General features: G+C 40.8%; 2 protein-coding genes across 2 annotated transcripts in view; both read right to left on the reverse strand.

The window, feature by feature from the left end:
* The window catches only part of dars1 (aspartyl-tRNA synthetase 1), a 28,484-nt gene extending 23,207 nt beyond the window's left edge, over positions 1–5,277 (reverse strand). Inside the window, exons 1-2 of the mRNA XM_084545392.1 lie at positions 5,123–5,277; positions 751–853 (exon numbers count right to left, since the gene is read on the reverse strand). Of these exons, the coding sequence (XP_084401518.1) occupies positions 751–853; positions 5,123–5,145 (126 nt within the window). The 5' untranslated portion in view covers positions 5,146–5,277. The remainder of the gene's footprint in view (positions 1–750; positions 854–5,122) is intronic.
* Positions 5,278–8,338: 3,061 nt separating this feature from the next.
* cxcr4b (chemokine (C-X-C motif), receptor 4b) lies at positions 8,339–10,370 on the reverse strand. The gene is made up of 2 exons (XM_084545427.1): positions 10,293–10,370; positions 8,339–10,021 (listed from the first exon to the last, which is right to left on the reverse strand). The coding sequence occupies exons 1-2, from the start codon at positions 10,296–10,298 to the stop codon at positions 8,903–8,905; spliced, it is 1,125 nt and encodes a 374-aa protein (XP_084401553.1). The 5' UTR covers positions 10,299–10,370; the 3' UTR covers positions 8,339–8,902.
* Positions 10,371–12,243: the final 1,873 nt, after the last annotated feature.

Genomic DNA, 12,243 nt, shown 5'->3' on the forward strand with positions numbered 1-12,243 from the left:
TCAACGTGCAATGCCTACAATTTAGAAAAAAGACTAAACAGGTAAGACTCCAATGACAGAAAGATAGACAGACGACATATCCACAGACAACAAATGCCACTGGCTATGGCTGCCGCCGGCATGGACGGATTAAGGTAAATATCCAAAACTTGTAGCCCCTATGGCACTAAGGTAGAGCATAAAATGGTGTGTGAAATGGTTACAGTGCAATTCCACGACTGGTTTGTTACTGGAAACTAATCATTTCCTAGCTTTGTGGGATATAAAGAACTCAATGTGAATCAATGTGTTGGTGTTAACTGTGTCATGTCTGCTAAGGATGATGGGGCCATGAAGGATTTTGGAAACCATGGCTGTGTAAAAGAACTGAAAAATCCTGTTCAATGTTAACGCATGGGAAAATTTAGAACACAATTTTTACCAAATAATGGTCTGAAGGCCAAAATATCATGGCAATGTGAGCAAACATGTCCTCAAGAATGTTGTAGTAAGTGCAACCTTTAATGAATGTTGAGAGATGGCTTTGCACAGAGTGTAGAAGAAAATAGCACTTTGTTTGGGTGGACATAAACACAGCTAAAATGACAGGAATACTTAAACAATAGTCAGTCTTTCCCCCCCGTCGGCTAACCTACCCTGCTGGACCCACAATGCCCAGCAGGACGGCACGTCATAGCCCTACCAGCTGTAAAAGGGGGCAGCGGATGTGAAACAACAAAACAGAAATATTTAAAAAAAAACAATGCTGACCAGCTTGGCTTGTTTCTCAGCCTTCTTTGCAGCTTTCTCCGCTTCCTTCTGCTGTTTCTTCAGGGCTTTCTTTGACTGAGCCTGCTGCTCCTCCTCCGTCGCCCTGAAACAGGAAGAAACCCACAACATAAACATTTAAGTAGACTTCCACCTCCTATTTCTCCTGCATCCCACAAGGAAGTAGTTGACCGCCTGGGAAAATTAATTCTGAGCCATCACCACCTCCAGCTTTTAAGTCTGCGCTACCTTTAATCCCATTGTTATTTCAAACAAAGCAGCTGTAGGTTAAGTGAATAGAGAGCCAGGAATCTGGAGAGCTGCTAAAAGCTGAGATGTCAGAAAGTAAGATAGCAAGATAAATGCTACTGCTTTAGGAAGACAGTAGTCTGACCACTTTCTAATCCATTATGGAAAACTGATTATCCAATTATGATAACATTATGTCTTATAAAGGTAAAGATGCCTTTATTTGCTAAATAAAACTGCCACATTATGCAACACAACACAATGTCATTGCTGATAAGTGTGAGAAATTTGCCTATAGTAGAGCAACACAGAAATAGGTAAATACACTACTGCACAGTCAAGACGTAGGTCACACTACTTTATACAAGAGTGTAGGAATAGTTAAATGTTTGGACTGAATTTTAATTCTATTGCTTTCTATGTTGAGGACATCCAAATATGAAGGAACAAAAACGTGTTAAAGACAACTGAATATCTTTCATATTTCATATTCTTCAAAGTAACTACCCATTGCTTTGATGACAGCTTTGCACACTTTTGGCATTCTCCCAATTAGCTACCTGGAATAGCTTTCCATTAACAGGTGTGCCATGTCAAGAATGAATTTGTGGAATTTCACACATCAGTTGAGTTGTAAAGAGGTAGGGCTGGTACTCCGTTCTCTACAGTGAATAGCCCTGTTCGACTGCCGTTCTAATAAATATTATCGCAAGACCCACTCAGCTAAGTAAAGAGGAATGACAGTCCATCATTACTTTAAGACATGAAGATCAGTTATTCTGGAAAAGTTCAAGAACTTTGAACGTAACCTGGAGTGCAGTCACGAAAAACATCAAACCCTATGATGAAACCGGCTCTCATGAGGAAAGGAAGAGTTGCGTCTGCTGCAGATGATAAATTTATTAGTTCCCAGCCTTAGAAACTGCAAATTAAAAACACCTAAGAGGAGCAGAGAGCACAGAGCTCAAAAGGCAGACACATTTCAACAGCAACTGTTCAGACGAGACCGCATGAGTCAGGCACTCATGACTGAATTGCTGAAAGGAACCCACTGCTGAGGAAGAACAACAAGAGACGAAAGACTCAAAGAATAGACATCAGACCAGTGGAAATGTCTACTTTGGTCAGATATGTCCAAATTTAGGATATTTTGGTTCCACTGCCCATGTCTTTGTGAGATGCAGAAAATATTTTATTTTGGAGGCTATAGTTTGTAGTGATTCATTACCGACACGTTTCTATTATTTTGACGAAGTGAAGACAAAGTGTAGAAACATGTGTCAGTAACGAATACCGACACATGTTTCTATTACTTGGACAACCCCACTTTAGTCAGTGCACTATGCTAAATAACAGAAACACTTTAGTGTTTCATTCAGTCCAGTTTAACAGCACCACAGACTACATCCTCCAAACATTTTTAAACATAACCTGCAACAGTCTTGAAGGGGGATTTAGTGCACGACTGTTCTATTACAATGCATTTGTTTTCATCAGAGTACTTGATGAACTGAGCATGTTGAACCACATCAGTTTTTTTTAAAAAGTGACTGAAAGTGATGAGCCTACATTTTTGGTGACAGATAAGACATTGTTAAAGAGGAAGCAGCAATAAGCCAACAGATCATAGTCTTCATTTTATAAACAGTCTGAACTTTGCAACACCACGTATTCGTCGGATCACATGACAGTGTGCTCAGAACGCAGGTGAATGAATACGTGCAGTTTGGTTTTTCCAAACACCAGGTGTCTAGATCCGAAGGAAGCCTATGAGCAACACGGCCCTGTTTAGTCACAGGAAATAACAAGGACCAAAGGCCAACTATGAATAAAGCCTAAACAAGACACAGAAATCACAACATATTATGACTTCACACCAAGCTTGCACTTCCTTTGGAGCCAAATGAAATACAGAACACAACCAACAACGTAAAACCCAGCCACAGATCTCCATTTCAGCATACATATTTTTATCAGTGTTTACATTGATTACATTTTGAAACAGCACAACCTGTGGAAGTATGAAATAAACCACAGAAAACATGCTTATGATCACCCTACCATTACTTTTTGTAAACCCAGACTACAAAGTATGTGAAGCAGATCAATTAAGGTGCTCTTTGCTTGAATAATTTACATGTCCAACCAAGCAGTTGAATTCATTAAACTGTATCAACAACCCTTTTTAGCCACAGGCGAGTGAGATCGGTATCAAACCAGTACACAAACATACTCTGTGGCTCCATTCCTTAAACAGATAATTTAATATGTCACAGACAAATGATCCTATCTCATACAGTTAAACATAATGATCTCAACCCATTTGGCAACTGCCACCCAACAGTTAACACAAGCATAACAAGAGGACAACAGGTGCATTAAAGCCAACAGTTGTTAGACTAAAGAAAAATGAATCGTATATCATTACCATTTCTGATACTGCAGTATCGTAAAAGGTCAATAAACAGGTAGGAGGGGTTGAACATGAAAACATAAAACTAAATGTTATCAGTCCTCGTATGAAACTCTGCAATCTGAAGTACACCAAGTCACAAAAACAGCTGAAGGCTTTTCACATTACAATGCATTTCAGTGCACTGTAAAGTTTTGAAACAGCACCTCACTCAACCAGCTGGTTAAATCTGAAGCTAGTGCATGCAATGATCTTGTACTGGTTTGTGTTAAACACCGATCAGCCACAACATTAAAACCACTAACAGGAGAAGTGAATAACACTGACCATCTTGTGACAATACAACATTCTGCTGGGAAACGTTTGGACCTGGCATTCATGTGGATGTTACTTAGACATGTACCACCCACCTAGACCAGACCAGGCACCCCCACCCCATAGCAATGACACTCCTTGATGGCAGCAGCCATCCCCAGCAGGATGCAGCCTGACACAGACACACACACAAAAACGGTTTAGGAACAACTCAAAAAACATGAAGAACAGCACAAAATGTTGACCTGGCCTCCAAATTCACTAGATCGCAAACTGATCAAGCATCTGTGGGATGATCCACAGAGGCCCCTCTCCTCAACCCATAGGACCCAAAGGCCCCCACTAACAACATTCTGTTGCCAGACACCACAGGACACCCTCAGAAGGCCCATGTCCATTCTCTGATGAGTGAGAAGCATTTTGAAGGCACAAGGGAGACCTACACAATATCAGGAAAGTGGTCATAATGTTATGTATGATCAGTGTATGGTGGGGCGTTTTAAATATTTTCACTATTTCCTAATTGTGGAAAGAAATATTACAAGTAAAGACCCTGTATTATACCTTAGTTCATTTGTAGAACTGCAGCACTAACACAAGTGGTAATCTCAACACAAAAATTAACATTTTAAGCACTGTAATATTTACTGCGGGCTTATTAATTCCATTACAATGTGCTGCTTTTTAGTTCATTTTACAATGCACTGAGGTAACTTTAACTTATTAGACACACAAAACGATCCCTCCTGCCTTAACTCCAATTTAAAGGCAGTTTATAACCAGAGGGAAAACTGACAGCAGAGGAATGTCTTTAAACAGGACCAGACAGGTAGAGATTTGTAAATTTGTGTAATAAAACTGAGTGAAATTGTATGTTTTATGTTGCAAAACAATAAGAGTGAGGAAGAATACAACTTAAGTATGTTCTCTGAATCAGATTTCAGTTTGCCATCTGTTCAAACACACCACCTGAAATGATTTAATTCCTGCTTTGAATGCTGCAGCACACTGTAAGCTGAATTAGTTCAACCTAATTGCAATACCCTAAATTCTCCAGAGACCCTCAAAGGACTTGTAGGACATCCTGTCACCTTATATCTGAATCTTATCACTTTTTAGACTACATCAACATGAACAGATTAGACTTAACAATGTGACATTATCGCCTCAAACGCTATTAGCCAGAAATTTTTGGCCTCATCATATGTACAATTTTATGTTGCTAACATTCAAATGTTTTGTTCACAGATACTGAACTTTATGGCGTATTTAGTTAAACTTTCAGATGATGCAATCTTCTGCATGTTAAGGCAATGCTAGCTAGCCGCTATCCGAGTTAGCACTATCATCCTGCAGAGACGTGAGTTACAGCGGACACAACTTTCACGCCGTTCTTACCCCTGGACTTCCTCTTTAGTCATGTCGAGTTATGTTCTTGGATAATTAGGAGAAAATACTTCGCGACTGTTTGACAGGGAGAAGCACCACATCAGCTGTTCAGAGCATGGACGGGCACCGGAAGGAAGGACCTGTTTTGACGCAGCACGAAATACCGGACGCTCGGGAGTCCGACTAGAAATGAAGTACACTATGGTTCCGGCTCAGTTATACAGTATTTGCCAGACAGGAATTACTCATTCATTCATTCATCTTCTGTAACCGCTTGTTCCTGTGAAGGGTCGCGGGGGGGGGGGGGGGGGCTGGAGCCTATCCCAGCTGTCATCAGGCGAGGGGAGGGGTACGCCCTGGACAGGTCGCCAGTCCATCGCAGGGCACAGACATTACACTAAATACAAAAATGTACGCTGCTATAAATTGGAGTAATTCTGTGGTGAATTGTAGCATTAGAAATTCTAGTTGTGGAAAATATAACAACAAAACATAAATATATAACAAAACAAAACAATGAATGAAGACAGCTCACATACAGTATGTCCAGACAGCATGTGAATAAGCTATAAGTGTAGCGTCTGTTTTGATGAAGGATCATAATAAATAATAAATGATGCTGACCAGCATGCAGCCTATGTATAGGGAGTTTTTTTTTTTTTTTTTTTTTTTTTTTTTAAGTATTTTGTGTGTATTTCATTGTTTCTAATAACAACACAACATGGTCACTTTGCTGTACAGACTGGTGACTTTGTGCCTTGTCTTTTTGCCATCTGTGGACTGGGCTCTTCTGCCATTGTGTGCTTAGTCTTTTTGATACTGTGCATATTATGTGTACTTATATGTGGTTGTTTTCAACAGTTTTCCTTGAATTGCCACTTGAGGGAAGCTAGATATGAACTGAAACATACACTCGCCTTAGATTAAACAAATTGTTGTCCGTGTGGTCTAAAACGTTTAGTTGACCCTTCATTGCTGTAAAACAGTTGAAGTCTTCTCTATAGTCATGACTATTACATTAATGAGATATAATATGATTACCTTTAAAAGTTTAACAAAACTAAAGAATGTAGCCCACCATATAAGTGACCACTATGTGTGGGCTGTTTTACACATCCACGTGAACTAAAAGTGACACTCTCCGTGAAATTACTTTCACGCCCTTGGCTGAGTGCACTAAGTGCACCCAGGTATCCAGTGACCTTTGCAGGAACGGCCAAGCACAGCGAGAGATGGTGGTTTGAATACAGTGGGGGTGTCATCAAAGCTTTTCCCAGGCTGTTGGCCACAGGAGCTCCTGATGCAGGAAGCAGCCTTCCTGCTGCTCACTTTCCAACCAAAACAACATAACCTTTAATGGAGCATGTCACAACCCCAAAGTAGCCTGTTGTATATGTGTTATTTTCATCTGTAGTTTGCAGCTGCACTTTAAAAGTATTTCTGCACTTACTGGTCCTGTCACTCATGATTTTAATTATCAACAGCGACAACAGTTACATGAGGAACGATGCAAACTGAAGTCCACGTGAGAAACGTAGCACTGAGATGCACAGAGATAATGAATCACCAGAAAAGACAATTTCCTGCCTATTTCAACAGCTTTGCCCTTTAACCCAGTAAATCAAACAAAAACTTTTCACTGCTGGAACAAGTTTGTTTTAACTGATGTATATTGGACGTCAGAAAGGCTGGATTGATGCTACATTTCACAGGATGAAGATATTTATGTTTTGTGAGACATGGTGGCCACGGTATCATTATAATCACACAAGAGAGGCTTTGTTTATGTAAAATAAACACTTCTAAAAATTGGTAGCGCAGAAGACCCAGCAGCTGAGTTGTGTGGTGTCGATCAACACATTTAATTCCTCATCGCACAGAGAATAATGGCTTTAATAATTAATGAGAGGCACACATTTTTGCTCCCAAGTGAGTTGGGTCGAGTGCTTAAAATTGATGCGCTCAAGTGTGCAGATTAGTCAGTCAGAAGAAGAACAAAGAAACCTTTTTTTATGGTGGTGAAGTTATGTTTTTTGGGGTTAGGGTTGCATCAAAGTGATTGATGTAGGGCTGTGCACTGTCACATTCTTGACTGTTGAGTTCCCTTTTCTGAGGTTTTTCACCATGCAAGGGACAATATCTGATATTATAACAATGTGTAACCGTGGTATGCACACACCAGGTAGTTGTTATGATCCCAGTTCTACGACAAGGAAAGCAGATGAAGGAAACGGTTGATAAAGGAGCACAGCAAAGGGTGATTCAGAGATCCCACAGACTGAGGGCAGCCAAACTCTTTTTATGCTAATTCTGCATCATTTAGCTACATTTCCAACTGAAAAAAGCCCTCCTTGTTTTGTCCTGTTTCACTGTGAGAGACCAGTGGCCTTAACCATCCATTAACCTTGTGCCTTGATGGGAGCACTTCACACCTTCTTTTTTTAAATGTAAAGAAATGGAAATGCAACTCCACTGGAGTTTCTGAATGAATGCCAGCGTTGCATTGCACAGCAGCCATTTGATGGCTCCATTCTCCTTGACATCTATTGTTTTCCCCATCCTTTGGTCTCCAACTTGAACATCGCCTTCTGTCACCAGCCCACCCAGATTAAATCTCTAGAATGCACAGCAGATAAAAGAAGCCACAGAAAGATTGATGTTGGTATGGATTTAAAACGTGTCATTTTTATGTCTTATCTTGTCACCATGTAACTGGTAGTTTATTGTCAGTGATATATGTCTGCCTATTTGCATATTCAGCCTAAAAGAACCCAGTTATGAATGCCATTATTTTAGTTTTGTGAGTCAGGGTGGCCATGTTGACCCACTGACCCATTCTAGGATCCGAATGAGGATAAAACTTGTTTACAAGCCAAACATAAAGAAAGCAGTATATCTTGCAAACTGAGAAGAAAGAGAATAAGTCAAAGGTCAACTTAGCATGCTATTTTCTTTGTTAAGGACCCATATGGGTGCTAATTATGACTGAAGATTTGAGCTTTTGTGAGATGGCTGCCTAAGATGTAAAAGTGCACAGATGTTCTTGCAATTACAGGGCCTGTCTGCTCAGTCCTCCTGCTTCTCAGCCGGTTCAGGTGGTGACATTTGTGTTAGGAGACACTCCCCCCCATCCCCCTACCCCCAGCGCACAGGCTCGCACACAAACACACCCACCCCCTGAGGGGAGGTGGAGCTGGTGAAAAGGCACACCACACAACGTTTATGAGAAGCATTGATTCTTTTATTTTTACATTAAAAACAAAATACAAAAACTGTAATAAAAAAGCAGCTTGCAGTTTCTTTAGTATGCAAACTTCCAGTGGGAATGACAGGCAATAAATAACAGCTTTCAGATAATCACACGACTTAAGTGCGAACAAACAAATGCTACAAACTATGTACAGGTTTACAAAAGCAGCTACCATTCCTGAAAACAGACAAGGGCATTGTGTACCCGAGATTTGATAAAGCATCACAGACTGTTAAGATGAAAACAGAAATAATGGATCTAGAGTGTAAAGCTGAATGAATGGAAACGAGGCACAGCCTGAGGACACAATCTACTTTGAGGAGCAAACAAAAACAAAGAAAACAAAAAAAAAAATGTCAATAACTGCAACAAAAATTCTCACAAGACACACAACTGCAGTTATCAAGGCAAACAAGTGGAAAAGTATAAAAACTCTTCTTTGTACATATGTACAAAATGTAGTAAGTTCTTTGAAATTAAAGCTTAGTTTCCCTCTCTTCTGAGAGTGTCCAGTCTCTGACTCTGAGGTGGGCCGTTGGTTAACTTGACAAAACACTCGAAGACTCGGATTCCGTTGACACGGATGAAATTGGACCTCGCTTCTTTGTCATGAGGGTCGCTTTCTGACTTGATCTGCTGCTGGCTGTTAGTGCACTCCTGGCAGATTTCTTAAACTTAACTCCCAGGAAAGCGTACAGGATGGGATTTAGGCAGCAGTGAAAGTAGGCCAGAGCCTCAGTGATTGAAATCCACTTCTCCACCGAATGTTGCAGCTCACAAGACGGGGAGACCACGTTCAGCATCATGAGGGTGTCCAAAAAGATGCCAACACAGTAGGGCAGCCAGCAGGAGAAAAAACACAGGATGAGGATGACTGTGGTCTTCAGAGCTTTCTTCTTCAGTGTCTGGCCCTTGGCGCCCTGAGACAGCTTGGCGATGATGATGCAGTAGCAGATGAGGATGACCAGGCCCGGCAGGATGAATCCCACCAGAATGTGCTGGAAGCGAAACACAACTGTCCATGTGAGATAGGTTTCCACAGGATAGGAACGCTGGCAGATCGTCTTGGAGACACCTGTCTCCATGCTTCCATTTGTGATGAATGAGGAGCCGATATTCTGCACCCTGGCAAACACCAGGTCAGGTACAGTGAGTACAGCTGCAGGCAGCCACACACCCACATAGATCACTCTGCTCGCAAGCAGCTTCCTCGTGGCTTGACTGTTTGTGGCTCGTACGACTGCCAGGTACCGGTCTAGACTGATGAATGCCAGGATCAACACGCTGCTGTACAGGTTGACTGTGTAGATCATGTGCACAGACACGCAGAGGAACTCGCCAAAGTACCAGTTTCTGGCTGCATCCACAGCCCAGAAGGGGAGTGTGATGACAAAGAGAAGGTCAGCAACGGAGAGGTGGAGCCGGTACTTGTCCGTCATGGTTTTGACCTTCTTCTGGTAGCCCATGACAATAACGACTAATCCATTGCCAATTATCCCCAGAACAAATATTATTCCGTAAACCGTAGGCAGGAAGATCTTGTTGAAGTCGTTGCTGAGGGATCTGCCACATGGCTCCAGGTAATTCAGGTCAAAGTCTCCGGACCCCTCTGGCATGTCAGTACTGTTTTCGAGAAAACCGTCAAACACATATTCGTACTGGAAGGGGAAAAAAAATAAAAATAATTAACATCAAAAAACTAAATTATTCAAATTTTCCAAATTCTGCTAACTTTGCCTTTAAATTAGTATTTTTCTCCGAGTTGCTAATTGAGTCTTTGAATCTATATAATCTTTTAAACAGTAGAAGCACAATGACTATAAACACAAGAGGAAAACTATTATAAACTAAACAGATAAATGTCCTCATGCAAAAACCCACACAGCTGGTCCCAGACCAGGTTAGGAAAAAAAAATATATCAGACTCACCTCCATGTTTACCCGTTACTCGTTGTAAAGTCACGTTGGGACCGGTGAGCGTGTGTTTGCGTGTGAAGCCGGGTGATCAGTTGTTTGACTGAGGGGCAACAACTCCATAAATAACTGCCGTGACTTAACCCCTCCCCCGCGGAGGGAGGAGCCGCTCTACGCACCACTCTCCAAAAACGGATTGACTATATAACTACTGAGCCTGTGATGTGGGCGTCAGTTTGTGTAACTTTGTTCAATAGAGCGCCGTCTGTTAGAGGTTTTTTTTTTTTTTTTTTTTTTTTTAAATAGAAAAAAAATAGAAAAAAGTAAGTTATCTTGGATGACTTAAAATTTAATGTCTGTTTTTTTGTTCTGGTAATGCTGCTTTCTTTATATTGCTTTTATTGTGAAACAAAAAGTTTTCCAATAAAGAACATGGCTCATTATGTGATACCTTTTAGAGAAAACCACAATAGTGCAAACATTGTTACGTTGCAATAGAGCATTACTGTAATAATAGGGCCATTATAGAAGTATAATAGAAGAAGAAGAAAAGAAAACGAGAGCAATTTTAGGATTACACAAGCTTTTCATGTAAAATATCATCAGCTTTTCAGCCACACGCTTTGCAATTCCCTCCTCAATCCTCAAGTTAAAAGTGACATTTGGATTTGATGTTCTGGGCCTCCTCCCCGCCTTATATTTCTTTCCACAAATCACTTTATAACTGCACCTGATGACAGTTTTCATCAGCGGAGGGCTGAATTCTGTCCTCACCTTCATACATACTCGGTCACTCCTCGAGAGCTGTTATGTCTGTGCCACCAAGTGCTAAATGACACCCCGGTGGATTCAAAAAGACCCACACACCCTATATAACGTGCGATTTCCATCAAACAGCTTTTCAGCCGCAGTATGTAGAACATTAATTCTCTCACGACTCTGCCAGCCCTCTCGGATTTCGGTTTAGGTAATGACGACAGGGCCAGGCCACACGAAACTCCGCGCCCTCCCCTCACAGTGAGCTGGCGGTTGTTTGAAACTGAATATGCTGCATGTGGCATGCAAATACTACTTCAGGTTTTTGATATTTGAGAACAGCGACAGGTTAAAAAAAGTGGATCTGCGTCACTGATAACGCCCTGTTGTGTTAAAAAGGGGATTATGAATATTTATATCGTGTGGATACTGGTGGTATGTCAGTATGATTTAGGTTCTGTAACATAAATAATTAGGAGTATAACGGCCGTGTTAAAATGAGGAAGTTTAGAAACACAACTGAATCATAAAAAATCCTGCCATTTGTTTTGGGGCTGTTCCACTCTATTTCCTTGGTAGAACTGCATCATAAAATCTAAAATGCAAAATATGTGTAATATGTGTTTTTTCTTTTTTCTTTTTTTTTTTTACAGAAGATCTGAAAAAGAAACTGTACGGTTTCTCCCTTTCATTCCATCTAATGTCGTATGTCTAAAATCCCCTGGTGTGACAAAAACACTTGCATTTTCATTTTCATTTCACAACCACATGAGCTTTACTGATAAACAGTTGATTGTGCCTGATTACCAAATCTATAAGTTTAACAAAATGAGTGATAGTTGCTTTAATTCAACATTAATTAATAATCTAATAGTCAGCCAGATTTGCAGACAAGTTAATCATGTGCCACTGGTTATAAAGGAAAGTGATAAATATATGTTCTGTGTGTTATCAAAGTAGATTAATCCCACGTCTTTGTCGTCCTCAGATCCCCCTGCAGCAGGACTCCTGAGGAGAGGAATCAGGGGGGAATATGCAGCTCAGAGAAAGGCCACTGTATTGGTATGACGCTCTTATCAACGCCATTCAGACACACAGTTGTTCTGTTATCTGTCTGCAAGCAGAACTCCTAGATTTCATCTGTGTGTGCTGAATCAAATGCAAAGCGTTTTATTTTTTTTTTACACTGGCCAAATCGCTTTCATTACAG

Source organism: Chelon labrosus (genome assembly GCF_963514085.1).
Source record: "Chelon labrosus genome assembly, chromosome: 5".
Taxonomy (NCBI): Eukaryota; Metazoa; Chordata; class Actinopteri; order Mugiliformes; family Mugilidae; genus Chelon; species Chelon labrosus.